At 33.6% G+C, this 19,471-nt stretch overlaps 1 protein-coding gene and 1 long non-coding RNA gene across 4 annotated transcripts in view; one reads left to right on the top strand and one right to left on the bottom strand.

Annotated features, from left to right (window-relative positions):
- LOC141377537 (uncharacterized) overlaps positions 1–19,471 on the bottom strand; it is a 188,243-nt gene that overhangs the window by 67,783 nt on the left and 100,989 nt on the right. For both annotated transcript variants that reach the window (XR_012389800.1, XR_012389799.1), the window contains one exon: positions 15,266–15,374. This is a non-coding gene — a long non-coding RNA (uncharacterized lncRNA). The remainder of the gene's footprint in view (positions 1–15,265; positions 15,375–19,471) is intronic.
- fat1b (FAT atypical cadherin 1b) overlaps positions 1–19,471 on the top strand; it is a 75,653-nt gene that overhangs the window by 52,358 nt on the left and 3,824 nt on the right. For both annotated transcript variants that reach the window (XM_073921998.1, XM_021472822.2), the window contains 8 exons: positions 3,844–4,645; positions 6,591–6,722; positions 8,471–8,622; positions 10,970–11,432; positions 12,765–12,918; positions 13,008–13,118; positions 15,120–15,721; positions 16,483–16,602. In XM_073921998.1, the coding sequence (XP_073778099.1) occupies positions 3,844–4,645; positions 6,591–6,722; positions 8,471–8,622; positions 10,970–11,432; positions 12,765–12,918; positions 13,008–13,118; positions 15,120–15,721; positions 16,483–16,602 (2,536 nt within the window). The remainder of the gene's footprint in view (positions 1–3,843; positions 4,646–6,590; positions 6,723–8,470; positions 8,623–10,969; positions 11,433–12,764; positions 12,919–13,007; positions 13,119–15,119; positions 15,722–16,482; positions 16,603–19,471) is intronic.

Genomic DNA, 19,471 nt, shown 5'->3' with positions numbered 1-19,471 from the left:
CAGGGATGAAAGTAACACATTTGGGTCAAAAGTAACACAACAATTTTTACTAGATTTATTGGCTTAATCTTGAAATGTTAACTTCAAACATATTTTGTCCTTTACTTTTGCAAAAAAAAAAAAAAAAAAAAAAAGCAATCCAAAAATGCAAAATGTGATTTTTTTTTCTACAATTTTTGAATATTTTATTATTGTTGGCAATATGCATTAATTTTATAAAAATTGTGAATCCAAAGTCTAATGTGGAAGTGAAAAATAAGGTCTGAATATTAGCATTCATTCATTTTATTTTCAGCTTAGTTCCATTATTAATCTGGAGTCGCCACAGCGGAATGAACCGCCAGCTTATCCAGTTTGTTATCCAACATTTTTTTATGTAGCGGATGCCCTTCCAACCACAACCCATTACTGGGAAACATCCACACACACTCATTCACATACATACACTATACCATGGACTGTGAGGGAAACTGGAGCACCCAGAGGAAACCCACGTGATCACAGGGAGAACATGCAAACTCAAGAAAGAAATGCCAACTGACCTAGCCGAGGCTCGAACCAGTGACCTTCTTGCTGTGAGGCGAATGTGCTATCCACTGCGCCACCCTGAAAATTAGCTGTGGAACAAAAATAACAGTGTTACTTTCGTCCCCCTAGTGAACTATTGCCATTTAAACCTGATTTAGTTTTAAACTGAAAAACTCTGATATCGCAAACTTAAGGATGTGTTATTGCACATTAACCTGTAGATTGATCATTGATGTGACACATGAAAAGAGAAACAACTTCTAATAAGGAAAAAAGAATAGCAACAATAATTTACTTTCTGCACTCAAAAACTGAATTTTGGAGCTAATCGCAGGACATGGTCGCAGCTCCAACAAGGGTTGCATGCTGAATGTGCTGTTATAGCCTGGAAATCAAATGTTGTCAGGGCTCCAAGAAAATTGATTTGTTTCTTTCACCCTGCTCTCCCCTACTTTGGAAACACTTTAAACTCATGATAAGATTTCTTGGCTCAGATGTGTTGGATGAATAATGCTTGATTATACTTGTACATCGAGAATGGCATTAAGGTGTACATGCCTAAAAACACATTTTGTATGAATCAAAAACATACATAATTCCAAGAAATGCCTGTTAGTGGAAGATTCCATTGTGTTGTGAGGTCCTAAAGATTCACGTGTTGAAAGCGCCATCTTGTGTTAAACAAGTGTCATAGCAAGCAAGCGCAAATACTTTAGCTGACTTTCTATCCACAATGGCTGATCTATAACGAGTCAAGTCACCTTTATTTTTGTAGTAATTTAAGCAAGGTAGATTGTGGTAATGTTGCTTTACAAAGATGAACAGCAATACTGTGCAGAAATGAGCAATTAAAAAACGTTTTTTTTTTGTGAGATGTTAAAAATATCAAACACTAATATTAATTTACTTTAACTTCATTAATTTATTTATATATTTTAAAGGGACAGTTCACCCCAAAATAAAAATCTGGACGTTGTTTACTCACCCTTAACTAGTTCCAAGCTGTTAAACCTTTAATCATTGACTGAACATCCATGGCAGGAATAGAGAATACTATAGAAATTAATGTTTAACAGTTTACATATTTCTTCAATATATATATATATATATATATATATATATATATATATATATATATATATATATATATATATATATATATATATATATATATATATATATATACATATATATATATAAATATATATATATATATATATATATATATATATATATATATATATATATATATATATATATATATATTTGTGTTCAACAGAAGAAACAAAGTGACATATATTTTTAACAAGTGAAGAGTGAGTAAATCAACTATCCTTTTTGAGTGAACTATCCCTTTAAATTGATTTAATGTAATATTTTTTTCATTTATATTACGTCACATTTTATAATATATTTACACTATAATTAAAACATATAGAGAGAGACATAATACTTTCCCAATGCTTTATTCAGTTACAACAATAAAGCAAATTATTTTATGAATAAAAAATTCATATTATTAATGAAAGGTTTAAAATGTCACTGCTTTGATTTATCAATAATCAACTGTTTTCATCCTTGATAATAATAATAGTTAAATTAAAGACATTTTGAGCACCAAATCTACTTATTTCTTAAAGATCATCGATGTGATTTGATTTAGACAGAATACTTGAACTGGTCTGACACTTTCAATTTACTAGAACTTTTATATTAAGCTGTTTTAGCAAAATCTATATTATAAAAGCACTATAGAAATAAACATGAATTGAATTAATATCAGCTGAAAATTCAGACTAGACAGCACTTGGATAAATTGTATTTTAAAATGCGTGAATGCTTGAAGTCTTAAGTTTCATATGTCACATGAAAGCTGAATAAATATTATTTTTGTATGGTGTATGGTTTATAGGATAGGACAATGTTTAGCTGATTTACATTTGAAGTCTTTAACCAGAGGGTTAAATAAATATGTACAAAATCGTCTGTAATGTTGTCTGAATTAAGCTATCAACAATGCATATTACTAATCATAAATTTATTTTTTTTTGTAGAAATGTACATAATTTCTTCATGATCTTCTTGTAATATTTTAATGATTTTGCCATAAAAAAGAAATTGATCATTTTGACCCATACAACATATTTTTGGCTTTTTCCTAAATTAAATATACCCAGCGCAATATAAGACTGGTTTTGTGGTCCATGCATGGACACATTTATTAAAATAGGATCATTTTATTGTGAGATTATTATACAAAATAAATGTTTACATGTTTTGATATACAGTTGAAGTCAAAATTATTGCCCCCCTGAATTATTAGCCCCCCTGTTTATTTTTCCTCCCCCGTTTAACGGGGAGAAGATTTTTTTCAAAACATTTCTAAACATAATAGTTTTAATAATTCATCTCTAATAACTGATTTATTTTATCTTTGTCATGATGATAGTATATATTATTCTACTAGATATGTTTCAAGACATTTCTATACAGCTTAAAGTGACATTTAAAGGCTTAACTAGGTTAATTAGTCAGGTTAGGGTAATTAGGCAAGTTATTGTATTATTATAGTTTGTTCTGTAGACTATTGAAAAATATATAGCTTAAAGGGGCTAATAATTTTGACCTTAAAATGGTTCTTTAAAAACTGCTTTTGTTCTAGCCGAAATAAAACAAATAAGACTTTCTCCAGGAGAAAAAATATTATCAGACATACTGTGAAAATATCCTTGCTCAGTTAAACATCATTTGGGAAATAAAAGAATAAAAGAATAACCAAATCATTACTGTAAATGCTGTAAATTCCAAAAAGTTTTATTGTTATTGTATTTAAAAAAAAAAAAAAAAGTATTGTAAAATATTAAGTGCTTAAAATATTCAAATACTACAAAATAAAAAAAAGTTAAGGAAAAGTTCACCAAAAAAATATCTGTCATCAATTATTCACCCTTTACTTGTTTCAAACCTTAATGAGTTTCTTTTTTTTCTGTCGAACACAAGAAGATAGATAGAACAATAGAAGAAGATATTTTGAACAATGTTGACTTCCATAGTATGCGTTTTTTTACTATAGAAGTCAATAGTGGTTTTCAGCTTTCTTCAAAATATATTCTATAGTGATCGACAGAAGAAAAAAACGCATAAAGGTTTGGAACCACTCGAAGATGAGTAAATAGTGTTTTTTTTTTTTTTTTAAACTATCCTTGTAACTTAAACTATCCTTTAACAAAATAAGTTTTAAAGATGTAAAACTCTATGAAACAAAAACCCATTTATGAAACATGTAAACTAAACATCATCTCCATTTGATTCCAGGTGTCTGACAATGGAAAACCTCCACAAAAATCAGTCACATCTATCACTGTTCTTGTAGCTCAGGCCAGCATGTTTCCTCCATCTGTGTTTCCTCTCGAAATTTTCATCATCCTCCTGGAAGATGAATATTCTGGAGGCACACTGGGAAAAATCCATGCCACAGATCAAGATGAACACGACAAACTCGCATTCAGCCTGGACCCACAGTCCCACAGCTTGTTTTCTATCATTGGCACGGACGGCAGACTGTTGGCGCGTGAAGGCCTGGACGTGGGTCATTACCAGCTTAACGTCTCGGTCAGCGACGGACATTTTTCAGTTTCGTCCATTGTCAAAGTGAATGTCTTGCAGGTCACAGAGCAGATGCTGGACAGCTCTATCTCTATACGCTTCGCTGGCATCACCACGGAGGATTTTATCCAGGACCATTGGAAAAATTTCCAGAAAATGCTTCGCAGCGTGGCTGGAGCCCGCAGGGGTGCCATCAATTTGATCAGTCTGCAATCTGCTGGATTTGGCGATGGCCTGGATGTTCTTTTGTATTTTGAGAGACCCAGACGAGGTGCCGGTGCACTGGAGGCTCTCTCTCAGAAGATAAGCTCTTCCAGAGGAGCCATCAAGGAGATGACTGGACTGCATGTTGTGAGGGTTTTGAACAGTCGCTGTTTAAGCTCTGAGTGTCCTGATGGCAAGTGTAGACGGGTGCTTCTGTTTAACCAGACTACTATGGGTGCATACAGCACTGCACGAGTGAGCTACATCACACCCAGACATCACATGACGGCCAAATGCCTGTGCACAGGTATGTAGTGTTGGCTTTATAAAGTGTAACAAAAGAATAATAATAAAAAAATTAAAATTAATAATGGCAGCACAGTGGCTCAGTGATTAGCACTGTCACCTCACAGCAAGACAGTAGCTGGTTCGAGTACCGGCTGGGTCAGTTGGCATTTCTGTGTGGAGTTTGCATGTTTTCCCTGTCTTCACGTGGGTTTCCTCCGGATGCTCTTGTCTCCCCCACAGTCCAAAGACATGCACTATAGGTGAATTGAATAAACTAAATGTAAACTGTTTGTGAGTGTTAATGAGTGTGTACAGGTGATTTCCAGTACTGAAAAGCACTCATACACACTCATTCACACTCACAAACAGTACTGCATACAACATATGACCGAAAAGTTGGTGGTTCATTCCACTTTGGCGACCTCTGAAATTGAGACTTAGCCGAAGGAAAATGATTGAATAAAATTAACAATAACAGCAAAAACAACAACAGTATGTGCATTAGATTCTTTTTGAATCTTGAAAGATCTGAATTTCTCATTGGGGGAAATATCTGAATCTTAAAACTTGTATTTTATCAATCAGTTCAAACTCAGCACACCTGAAAAAATGGTAGGTGCGTAGTAAAGAATCTGAATTATGATGAAGGTCCAGAGACTAACTGATTTTATTAAATAAAATTATGGCATGTATTGATAGTGTGCAAAATTGTTTATATTCTTTTAAAAATGTGCTATTTTAATGGACAGAAGATTTTTTTTCAACACATTTTAAACATAACAGTTTTCTTTGTCTTTACCATGATGACAGTACATAATATTTCACTAGTTATTTTGCAAGATACTTATATTCAGTGCAATTTAAGTCTTAATAAATTGGCATAACTAGGCAAGTCATTGGACAACAGTGGATTGTTCTGTAGACAAAAAAGTAATCTAATAAAAAAAAGGCTATTAATATTAAACATAAAATTATTTTTTTAAAACTGCTTTTTTCCAGCCAAACTAAAAGAATGAGAATTTCTTCAGAAGAAAAAAAAAATATTACAGAAAATGAGCCTGATCTCACAAGGAAACTGTTGAGATTTTACGTTTTTGTCAGTTTAGTGGCTAACTTTAACTTTTAACTTAAGTTCAGTCATATGTAAATGTACGATTTCAAAAAAGACGTGTGGCATCCAATCCCACCCGTAAACCCAACTGTCATTAGGGGATAAGCAAATCATACTAAATTATACGAATGAGATCTTATGAGTTCAAACGAATTAGCCACTAAATCAAAATGTTACAAGCTGCCATGTGAAATGTCTCTTGAAAAATAAATAACATTTCACAGGAGAGCTGATATTTATTTGCTTTAACTGTATATAATTGTATAACAATAATATGTACAATAAATACAAAAATAATATTCAGTTTTTCATTTATTCATTTTCTTTTCGACTCAGTCCCTGCAGTGGATGCCCTTCCTGCTGCAACCCATCACTTGGGAACACCCATACACTCTCATTCACACTCATACACTACGTACAATTTAGCTTACCCAAATCACCTATAACCCACACGAACACGGGGAGAACTCCAAACAATATGCCAACTGACCCAGCCGAGGCTCAAACCAGCAACCTTCTTGCTGTAAAGCGACAGCGCTACCCACTGCACCACCATGCTGCCCCATTCAGTTTTTCAGTTTATAATCATTTTTATTTTTTTTATTTTTACAAATTTAAACTATGTTTTGTTATTAACAATGCTGTAATAATAATAATAATAATAGTAACAATAATAATACAAATAATAAAAATCTGTATATCTTCTATTCAAATGTTTCTTGTTGATTTTTACTATTATTTGTACTATTATCATTAAACATATTTTGCATAATTTGTTTTATTATGCAAATATTATGCAATTTTACTTTTAAAAATAAACTTTGATTTTTCTCCCAATCGTCTGCTTTTTTAGACAGTAAGTGTCTGAAGCAGGAATACACCTGTGTAAACAGCACATGTCCAGAGGGCTATGAGTGCGTGTCAGGCTTTGGACAAGACAAACACAGCTGCATCTGCACAGGTGCTGCCAAAGTCAAATGCTCAGGTAATTTTCTTATCAGTGTCATCTAGAGGACCAATCACAGCTGCAGATTAAACTGTTCCCTGCTCACTCAATTAATAATCATTTGCAGGCGCTAATGTTAAAAGTGCGTCTAGTGTAAACACACATTCATTAAGTGTAATAAAACAGGGTTCATTCATTCACAGCACATTTAATCATTAGGTGAAGCTGTGTTTACACGCACAATTTAGCACAATGTATTTTCATAATTAATTCAGAAAATGACAGCTTCTCTTAAGTAAGATCTATGAGGTATTTAACAGTAAATCAACTACAAAATAAAAGAAGAGAGATTCTTCAGCTGAGAAATGGGCTTCCTCTATTATATCCTTAATTATATCCTTACCTTTAAAAATGTTCTAATTATTGCTGACTCCCACAACCATGTGTTACACTTCTTTTCTTTAAGGTAATTATGCTTGGCTTTAACGAATTTATCATTACAAGCCATTACATTGATAACTCATTTCTGTCAAAATGCCATCAATCTTTTAAAACTATAATATATTAATATAGCAAATTTATTAGCTTTTCAGATCATTTTGGCATATTGTTAGGGGTGGAAAATATCTGATGTGTACAAAAAAATTGATACATTTAAAAAATGTTTATTTTATGAATATTTAAATTGATTGTCACTAAAGATGAGCAAAGGCTTTAAAACCTTATACCAGATGTAAATGCATACGTCAAATTGATTTTATCATAAAATCACAAAATGAGCAAAGTTTATGACAAAGTTTGATGTAAATGTCAAATAAAGTGTTTAAACATCAATAAAAAAGGCATGCAAGTTAATAACATCTTGAAACTCTGAAAGTAATATACTAAGAATCAGTATGGTGCTAGCATGTTTCTACCAAAAACTAGCATCTTGCTTTTATGTTCCTAATGTTAATTAACATATTGTTAGCTCAGATATGTTGCTAGTATAAATATATATCATGAATTAATATTGCTAGCATATTGCTAGCCTCAGTGGCGTAAAAAAAACTGCGTAGACCCCCTAATATAGTTTATTTTGCCTTAAAAGAATTGACTGCTATAACGGTGTTGTTATCGTTATGTTGTTTTTTAAATGTGAATACAATGAAATCATGCATGTTTGTATGGTTAGCATTTAAGTATGAAATAGCATGTGGCTAGCATGAATGTTATGATGACATGGATTATCATGCTGTTAGAACGTTACAGCATTAATAACAGAAATTAACATACAGCTAGCATGATTTAGCATACCACTAACATGTTTATAGCTTAAATTAGCATTTGTTGTTAACATGTTGATGACATTTACATCTCTTGAAAGTCTAAAAGGATGGTGATGTAACTGAAGAAGTTTAAATAATAAGGTGCCTTACATTGTGCTCCTGTAACTTGGCAGCTAGCACAACTATGCAAGAATAAAAAAAGAAAATAGATTCCACAAATTATAAATATTAATCCAGAAAGTTTACTAAACGTATTCTCTCAGTTCCAGCAATGTTTTGTCACTGTAGGGCAGTGTATGGTGAAAATATCAGTAACATTTCATTACAGGTATTCTGTGCATGACATTTTATAGAATTTTCTTAGGCTTAAAATGATTTAGTAAGACATTACATGTCCCAGACAGTTTTTAAAGGTGTGTAAAGCAGACAGTAGCAACCAGAATCCAAACTAAAATGTCACTTGTATTTATTTTAATTAGTGTGCTACTAACTTCATATTCTTTTACTCTCTTTTCAAAGGAGGATCTTCAATGACATTTAGTGAGAGCAGCTATATTAAATATAGCCTGATGGAAAGTATGAAAGGACTGAAGCTCACGCTCAAGTTAAAAACTCTCTCAACAGAAGGAACAATAATGCTTGCCAGAGGAACGGGCCACAGCATTCTAGAGGTATAAAAGAATATTAGAGCATGGCTTGTATTCATGGTGTTTAATTTGAAGATGCTGTAAGTTTTTGACTCTTCTAAAGCATTACAATGCCATAATATGTATGCAGATTTTTAAGAAACTAAGTGAACATTCACTGAACATGCTAAGTAAACATTCTTGTTTATCTGAAAAAAAAAAAATGCTGAAATCAGATATTCTACTATATATAATATGAATATGCGCTCACTTAAGAAATTATATGGTTTTTGATCAAATTATTACATAATAAACTTATTTAACATTATTAAATGTAGATGCTGAATCATTGATACGTGTTAGTGTTAAGTTTAAAGTTAAATTTTAAACTGTTTATTTTATGTTCAAGATCTGAAGTAAACTACCTGCTGCGTCCTTCAGTAGTATGGCAAAAAATGTCATGTAAAATGGCATTTACTCACATTATTAGCATTTAATACTGAATAAAACACATGAGGTGTACCTGAGGTGATCATTGTTTTCTGTTGTTTAGCTACAAGAAATAAAATCCATTTCTAAAATTTCAATTCGAGGAGTTGGCTAGAACAAAAACTCCTTTTTACATGGAAAATATTCCCTCTAACACGTGCCGTTGCTTCTTAATAGAACATGATTTAAATCAGCCTTTAGGCTCAATCAACAGACTCGCTCCTGGGGTCCGTTCTTCGTACGTGGATTACTCAGTTAGCTGGATTTAGATATTGACGATTTGACACGATCCAGGATCGTTTCGTTCTTCAAAGCTGATCCGAGAGTTGTTGTCATAGCAACAGTTCTGCTAGGCCAAACTTGATCGGGAGCAGGTTCAATTCATATAAACAGGATTTGATCGGCTCAGTTCAAGCAAAGATAATACAGAAAGTATGTTCTGAATTCAGATATTTTCTTACAGTAGTAGTTAAATACACTTGGGAAAATGGTACATATTTTTTAACTAAATATATATATATATAAAGTTATAGTCATTAATAAAATGAATTAACTTATACATATTAATAAAATGTATGCAATCTGCACCCTCGAAATGAAAGTACAAAGACTGCCACCTGGTGGTGCAAAGAGAAAACTTATTGATATGAACTTTTTAGATCGCTTTAGTACAAATTGTGTATAATAGAAATGCACAATATGTGACTTTTTTAAAAGCAATAATACATTTCAGCAGTCATAAACAGGTTTTGACAGTTAATATGCCGGTGATTTGATGCTTCACAAAAGTTGCAGACGCCTTTACCGATATGAAAACGCTTTTGTAAGCAACCAGTTATTTTTTACACCGATTAAAAAACCGCTTCTATAATAAAGAAAATATTTTCTAAATGTGGAACTAAATACATTGATATGCATTGAAATACATGATGAATACACTTGACACATGAAAGTGGAAAGCCTGCAGCTCACAACAAATGTGGAAGGTTATTGCGTGTCATATTTAACAAACCGTTTATTGCTAATTTGATGTAATTTAGCTCACATGGATAATTGAATATTAATCAGATGGTGTCATTACGCTGCTGTGCCGTCAGCCAATCGTTGCATTGCTGATCATGATTTCGAGGATCGATAGATATGTCCTTCACAACACACGCAGCGATCTCCGATCAGTTTATCCAGACATTCTAATCTAATTCGCGAACTTGTTTGAAGAACCAAATTAGCGAGAGATCAGTTATCAAGATTAAAAGATCCGGGATCTGCCAAATAATCTTAGATCATTTAAGCGAGGTACGAAGAACGGACCCCTGTTGGTCAATCTAGCTTGCGTTTGTTTTGATCCAGGAATGTAATACCTTGTTCAACCACTTTACCCAAAAATATACTTACTGTACCCTTCATTTTTTGTTTTTACATACGAGTTTCTTTCTTCTGTTAAACACAAAAGCACAGGCGTAGAATTGGCATGGACGGAGGGGACATGTCATACCTCCTCAAAGCCAGATTGCAGTAAAATCATGTAAATTGACTTTTGCACCATGGAATATGATTCATTAATTGTTATTTGTATTATTACATGTGTTTACTGTCATCATTTACTCACCCTTCGCTTCTTCCAAACTTGTTTGAGTTTGTTTCTTTTGTTGAACAAGCAAAAAATAAATATATTCCAAAGAAAGCTGAAGTTAATGGTTATAGATTTTCAGCTGTCCTTCAGATATCTTCAGTGTGTAACAGAAGAAAGAATCTCATAAAGGTTTGGAACCACTTGAGGGTGAGTAAATAGTGTGTTAATTTTCATTTTTGGGTGAACTATTCCTTTAAGCTTGGTTAAGCTGTTATTGTCATCTGCTATATGTACAGATTAATCTTAATACTGACTGTGTGCATTTCTCAGATAGCAGGAGGCAGACTGCAGTTCCAATTTGACTGTGGCTGGGGTTTTGCCACAGTCTCTGTGCACAGCGTCCTGGTGAATGATGGACAGTGGCACATGGCAGAACTTGAGGTGAAGGGAAACTATGCCAGGCTGGTTCTGGATCAGCTCCATTCAGCATCAGGCATCGCGCCCGGCCCTCTTCACTGCCTCAACCTGGGTGAGCAGGTGGTGCTAGGTGGACACGCTCAACACCTCGGTTCCAGACGCAGACGAAATCTGCCTGCATCAAACAGCCTGCAGGGCTGCATGGACTCGGTGCTGCTTAATGGACATAGACTGTCCTTGGACTCTGGTGGTCCATTAGGAGTTACTATTGAGGACATGGTGGGAGTTTCTCCGGGATGTTTCGGCTTCACATCTCCAGTCTGCTCCAGTAATCCTTGCCTCAATGGAGGGAGCTGCTTAATGAGGCAGAGTGGAGGTAGACTAAACTGCTCACATTGTAGATTAATGGAAATGTCATGCAGGAAATATCAACAGGGTCTGTATTAATATATAATTCACACACATTGATGCTTATATATGTATGTGTGTGTGTGTGTGTGTGTATAGATGATATATCTTCATATAATCATATAAATTATTTGTATAGGTTTTAGTATGGTTTCAAGTGAAGTCAAATAGGGTGTCACTTGAAATAAACAAGAAACTGGCAACAATAATAATAATAATAATATAAATAAACAATCAGTGAAAGATCATTTCCATCTTAGATTCATAAAAGTATTTTTTTATTTTATATCTTACAACTGTGTCTTATCTGTCATTACTTGTTGTGTTTGTCTTTCTGTGGGATTTTTAATTCATTTAAAAGTTAAAAGTTGAATTCATTTATAATGTTAATCTTTTTTCTTTTTGTGTGATAGTGTTAATTTATAATTTATGTAAAAATTAAAACAAAATATGTAAAAAAAAAATAACAATACAGTGATTTATATTTTCCATTACAGAAAAAGATTGGCATTTAAAATATATTAAAATAAAAAAGTTATTTAAAATAATGATCACACTATTTCACAATATTAAATAGGCTATCTATATTTTGCTATAATATAATATAATATAATATAATATAATATAATATAATATAATATAATATAATATAATATAATATAATATAATATAACATAATATAATATAATATAATATAATATTAGGGCTGCAAAACATTGGAAAAAAACAGACATCTTAATATTTTTTTGCAATGCATATTGCGATATTGAGTATGATTTTAGCAGATGAAATCAATAGCTGTATTTGAAAAGAATGAACAAAAATTTTGGACAATTTTGGATGATGATATGACGATTTTGTTGTGGAGCTCATCTGCATAAAATGTAATAAGTACAGTAAAGGAAAGTTACAAATAAAATCAAAGCTTTTTGGTTTTTCTGGGAGTCCAAAGTATTCAGGCACACAAACTGAATAATTTATTGTAAAATAAATGACACTATATAATCTTCATTGCAGATATACTGCACATAAATAAAATGAATGTTCATTGATGTTACTAAAAATGTAAGTTTTCTGTGACTGCATGCTTTAAACTGGCTTGAAATGTGTACATCGTCACCGGCTTAAACACATGCGAATGATACAATTTTTGCTAACTTTAGAGTTAAACTTTGCAATTACTCCCCAATCATGCATGTTATTCATTCATGCATGTTATTACAGTACATCTTTTTTAACTTCCATATTTATAATGTATAAACTGCCTCATGGTGTTTCTGTATCACTGATATTCTCTCAGGTAACATTTGCAAATGCAGTCCTTCATTCTCTGGGACTCGCTGTGAGGTGAAGATCAGTCCTTGTGACTCAAACCCGTGCCTGTATGGGGGAACCTGCATCCAAAATAACCTGGACTACTCATGTAAATGCCGGGGCAAGTACTCCGGTCAAAGGTACTGCACTGCCAATGTACTGTACAAGTACATTATTGATAATAAAATCTTTCATTACTCTATGTAAAACACTCTCTGTTTGACCGCAGGTGTCAGATAGGTCCCTACTGCAAAGAGAATCCATGCCAAAATGGTGGACAGTGTATAGACAGTCTTGATGGAGCCATTTGTGAGTGTGAGCCAGGATTCAAAGGAGAAAGGTGTGTTGTTATTGCTAGCACTGTGAACATAACAGTAGTCTTTTCAAATATCAGGAATTCCACAGGTCATAGAATTTCAGGAATATCATGGAATTTTTTATGTCCATACTATGTGATGTCCATGTAATGTCCAATGTCCATACCAGACATTGAAAGTCAGGGAATATACTGTATATATTGGCCAAGTAAGGATGTTTTCACACCCGCCTTATTTAGTTCGGTTGAATAGAGTTAATGTTTCCTCTTGGTGTGGTTAGTTTGGGCAGATGTGAATGTTGCAATTGCACTTGAGTGCGCACCAAAAGCAGACGAACAAAGTTTCAAACAAACTTTCAGACGAACCCTAGAGCAGTAAGCTTGTGGTAAGAACATGATGCGAACTAAAACAGACCCACCCGCAAAAAGTACTGTGCCTTTTTGGACTAATCCAGCTGTCATAGTCCGATGCGCTGTCCCATCTCATGGGGTGTGGAGAAAAAATATTGGTAGACAGCGCTTTACCAACAATTTAAATAGAGAGAGAGAGAGAGAGAGAGAGAGAGAGAGGGAGGGAAAAACATTACCTGATGGATTGTTGGTAATATGTCTGGAAGATGACCATGTCGCAGTTTAGCTAAATTCATGCCTCCTCCTGAAGTGATTTGCGATGCGCCTTCACCATTTGCAATGCATCAAAACGTTGTTTTCCAGCCACAGCTGTGCTTCATTCTCTAAATGTATAGTTCATCTAAAGCAATTTATACAAACTATTTAGTATACTATGACCAGGGATACAATCAGCAGCGCAGTCATCCCATCATAGTAAAAAGCATCATTTTGTTTCTGCCAGTTTGTTTACTTGCGGGAGCTCCATTGGCATCTTCCCACACGTAATTTCTGACCAATCGCAAATAAGTTTATGAAACACTTTTAATAACATCCAAATGAACCGAACCACAGATTTGAAAGCACCCTAATTGAACGTCTTTGTAATGTCTCCACAACCAGTGTTTAGTGTCATATTTAAAGTCTTAGATTGGTGTAAATAAAAAAATCTTTTTGTAGCATGAATTAGCAAGTTGCTAATATAACATGAATTAGCATGTTTGTAGCAGGTCTCTAACATAGCTCCTAAATTTCCAGCATAAAAAGCATATTGTAGCATGTTTCTACCGTAAACTAGCATATTGTTAACATGAATTAAGATATTTATGATTCTAAAATGGTTAACTTATTATTAGTATTGTGCGTCACGGTGGTGCAGTGGGTAGCAAAGACACCTCACAGCAGGAAGGTCACTAGTTCAAGCCTGGGCTGGGTCCGTTGGCATTTCTGTGTGGAGTTTGCATGCTCTTCACGTGTTTGTGTTCACGGGTTTCCTCCAGGTGCTCCAGTTTCCCCTACAATGCGCTACAAGTGAATGGAATAAGCTAAATAGCTAAGCTAAGTCCTGGTTGTCTAGGTTGGGGGTTGAGAGTTGGGCTAATGACCCACCTCGTAAAAATGAGATATTATGAAACACCAATATGGTGCGGCTAAATATCAACTTCGATTACCGGCTCTGGGAGTAAGCAATATTGATAGTAGCCTATTAATTACTTTGTTGCTAGCTTTTTTTAAACATTTATTAGCATGGTTAATGCATCGCTAACATGGTTTTAACATAGTTATTGTATTATTGGTAATTAGCATGTTGCGAAAATGTTCTAACATAGTTACCATCGTTTAAGCTTTATTTAATGTATTAGTCAATGTTTTTATGTCAACGTTCGAATCTAATCTATTAATGTTCAATTCAATCCAACTTCTAGTCCATCTTTCTTTCTGGCTTTAGCACTGTGTCCTAAACATATGTGACATGAAAACACACTATTAAAGATACATTATGCTTTTTTTGTCTGATCAGTGCTCATAGATCATGGAAATTCAGTCTCTTAGTTGAGGAAAAGTCAGAAAATTTGATGTTTTGTGCCTGGAATGGGGTCCCTAAAATGTGTATAACAGAGCATTTTCCGTTTTCAGATGCATGATCGATGTTGATGAGTGTGTGGACAGGCCGTGTTTCAATGATGGCCATTGTGTAAACACACGTGGATCGTTTACCTGTTCCTGCATGATTGGATTCAGTGGAAGACTGTGTGAGATAGGCACAGAAGTAAGCAACCAACCTATATCTTCATCCTGGAACTCTTGGATTGGAGAACTGGTCGCAATACTGGCCTTCCTGGCAGTCATCTTTGTTGTGACATTACTCTTCTTAATAGTGTGGAAAGGTTCCTGTAAACGTATAAAGAGAGATAAAGACCTTGATAAGGTCAAAGACATTGACTCTTACATTCAGAGGTTGAGTTTTTACAACCATGGCAAAAACAAATCCCGCTCTGACACCCCACCGCTGGTCCCCGTGCGACCCATATCCTACACACCCAGCATTCCTGGAGAATGTCGAAACAACCGAGGCTCAGTGCCCGAGTTCAGTAACTTCACTGCAGATCCACTTTTTGGTCTTAGGAAGTCTGTGGCTGTGTGCAGTGTGGCCCCTAATTTGCCACATCGCAAAGCATCCTATTCTCATTCAGAAAATGACTCCATACAGCAGATGGACTGGGATGAGGAGTATGACGGTTAGTGCATGTTCTGACATTTTGCTATCCTAAATTGGCATGTTGGTAACACATTTCATAGCTCATTAGCAAGTTGTTAATATGGCATGAATTAGCATGTTGATAGCAGGTTTCTAACATACAGTAGCTCCCAAATTTCCAGCATTAATAAGTATAGCATGTTTCTAGAATGAACTAGCATATTCGCAACATGAATTAGGATATTGTTTGCATGATTCTAATATGATTAACATTTTGTAAGTATTATTACCCTTTTCGTAGCTTATTTTTAAGCATGCATTAGCATGGTTACCACATTGCAAACATGGTTCTAGCATGGTTATTGTATTGTTTTTGCAAATTAGCATATTGTTAGCATGTTTCTTGTAAGCATGGATTGGCATATTACTAACTTTCATAACATGAATAAGCATGTTGAAAACATGTTTACAAAATTAATTAACAAGTTAGCATTATGAATCCAATGTATGCTAGTATTACCATGGTTACCACATTGCTAATGGTTCTAACATAGTTATGAGATTGTAAGCATGTTAAAAGCATTTGCAACATTAATTAGCATTTTGCAATCATGGATCCACTTGATGAACATGAATAAGCAGCGCACTGTTATTGTTTTGACAATTTCTAACATAGCTCACAATTGTTTGCACGAAGTAGCATTTTCAAACATGAAAAGGCATATTGTTAACATGGATCAGCATGTTAAAATTGTTACATTGTAACTTTGAAATGCTGTTTTTTTATATTCATTCTTCCAGAAAAAATACTAGACTTGACTTCCTGTTTAGCAATGGAGGATGACTATATTTCACTTTCTCGTGATAATAGAGGGCTGCAGTCCACATGCTCACTCCAGTCAGATGTCATGGATGACAACAGTAAGTTGCATTAAATAAAACACAAAAATCAGTTACTGCAACAATTACATCTTTGCTGTGTCTTGAATGAATTTAGCCCCAATATGGATTAAACTTGAGCACAAATTCTGAACAGATTCAAAAAGACAGGATTGTAAATGCTGAAATAATAAACAGTAATGTACTGTATAACTTAGAACCCATGCTTTGGTATTTTTATAGCATGTAGGTTTGACTTAACAATATCTTTAATGTTTACATGCACATCATTTTCTGATAAAGATCTATATATTCATTAATCTTTAATAACTAACCAATCAAATAATGTTTCACTCTAATATTATATTTTTTTGTTGTGACTATACTCAAATAAAGCACTATGTATTATTTAATTTTATTTCATTTAGAAAAAATATATATTTTATTACAGTGAATTTTCTTTTCCTTTTTTTTAATACAATATTACCGTTCTTTTAGATTTCTAGCAACTGTACACTGTAAAAAAGTGATTTTTAAACTCAAACTCGTAGCCTTAAATGAATAAACAAACTATGTGTATAATTATGAAAGTTAAGTGAATGGGTTTACTGATTTTATATTAAATTAAAAACAACGTGTTGCTATTAAGGCAAACGGTTTACTAACTTTTTTAAAGTAACTAATCACTTTTTACAGTGTAATATTGGTTTATGTAACTTTTACCTTACATAACTGGAATACATAATTAGATTATGACCACAAAAAAAAACATTAAAATATGCATATTAAATACCATTGCTAATCAATGACATTTTAATTGAATTTAATAGTATTCCTCCATTTTGTTTATCCTTATGGTGCTTATTATACTTTGATGAAATAGTCTTGTAGTAACTAAAGAGATTTAGGCTACATAATTTTTTCTGTTTAATGCACAAGGGGTCAGATTTACTAACAACTTGTGCCAACGCAAAACCTCTGTTTGTCATTAAAAAATATTGTCATGATTTACTAAAGACATCCAGTTAATGCTACAGCTAAAAAAATCAAGGACTTTATTTATTCCATATGCATTTACATCAGTTTCCCTTTCAGACACTACATTTACGAAACACAGTTACTAGATAACTCTGACAAATCAACAGCTCTTCTTATTTGTGATCATTCACAGAACATTTTGCTCTAATTGGCATTTTGGAAACACTGTGCTCCTGTCCTAAGTCACCCTGTTATGTAAATCTGACCCATGGTCTTTTCTAGAGATGTCTGCACAGTAAGTGCAAAGACTGATTTAATGACTGTTGTGTATATTTCTGTTGCTTTTTACAAGCTTTCAGAGTGATCCACCCTGTCAAAACATAGATTGACATGGTGAGCAAAAGGTATACAGTATATTTCATCTCACTTCATGTTAGTAGTTTCTAATTAGTCATCAGTCTGTGTGTTTCTCTATTACATCTCACTTCAGCTCATTTTCTTACTGTTCCAACTTCACATGGCGATTCATTGTGCCATTTGAACCAGTATTGAAAACATGTCTTTCTTGTTCCGTGACTGGTCAAAACAATTTCTTTGCTTTGGTACCTTGGAAACACAATAGTTGATGTGTTTTGTTGTTTATCAGACCATTCATTCATGCTCTATTGCTTTAGCAAGCTTGGTAACACCGAGCAGCTGTGTGAATTTGATAAGTCCTCGTGAATTGGCTGTAACAATTTTGGATCAAATGCACTTGCATCGATCTCAAGGGCACTTTGATGTTTAATCTTCTTTAACTCGGAGGAGTTATAACAAGTTCTTTCAAACCAGTGCACTCAGATCTTTCACACTGTCTGAGATTAATGAGCCTCTGAGCTATCAAAGCATGCCATCATCTGAAGATACATGTGAGCTTTCCTAAAATGTGTGTGTTGTGGAACTGCTTCTTGTTTTTTTTTTGTGAATGCGCACGATGTGATGATATACATTACCTTTAAGTTCAAGCATCTTCACAAGTATTTTTTTGTTTTCATTTAATTTAATGCATAAAATTATGCATTTAATAGATCAAAAGCAACCAGTAATCATAATGAGGTTATTAATGCTTTTCCTTTTAACTTTCTATTCATCAAAGAATTCTAAATATAAAAAAACAGTTTTACAAAAAATATTATGCAGATTGCTTCTACTTCATTCTAACACATTCTACATTAGCAAAAAAGTAAGAATGACACTACTGGAGTGATGGCTTAGAAAAATTCAAATGTGCATTACACTAATAAGTTGTATTTTTTATATATATATATATATATATATATATATATATATATATATATATATATATATATATATATATATATATATATATATATATATATATATATATATATATATATATATATATATATATATATATATGGGGCAAGGCAGTGGCGCAGTAGGTAGTCCTGTCGCCTTACAGCAAGAAGGTTTCTGGGTCGCTGGTTCGAACCTCCGCTCAGTTGCCGTTTCTGTGTGGAGTTTGCATGTTTCCTCCGGGTGCTCTGGTTTCCCCACAGTTCAAAGACATATGGTAGAGGTGAATTGGGTAGGCTAAATTGTCTGTGGTGTGTGTGTGTGTGTGTGTGTGTGTGTGTGTGTGTGTGTGTGTGTGTGTGTGTGTGTGTGTGTGTGTGTGTATGTGTGTATGTTTCCCAGAGATGGGTTGTGGCTGGAAGGGCATCCGCTTTTTTAATTAATTAATATTTCAATTTTTTATTATTATTATTATTGTATTATTTTTTATCCACCGACACTCTGTTGTGAATGTATGGTATGCAGATAAGGGTATAGTTCCAAATGCAGCTTTATTTAGAATGGTCAGGCAGGCAGGGATCGAAAATTAGAATAAAGTTTAGTAGACAATCCAAATGTGTAATCCAAAAACAGAAGA

Source organism: Danio rerio, chromosome 14, assembly GCF_049306965.1.
Source record: "Danio rerio strain Tuebingen ecotype United States chromosome 14, GRCz12tu, whole genome shotgun sequence".
Taxonomy (NCBI): domain Eukaryota; kingdom Metazoa; phylum Chordata; class Actinopteri; order Cypriniformes; family Danionidae; genus Danio; species Danio rerio.
This window is presented reverse-complemented; position numbering and strand designations above follow the sequence as displayed.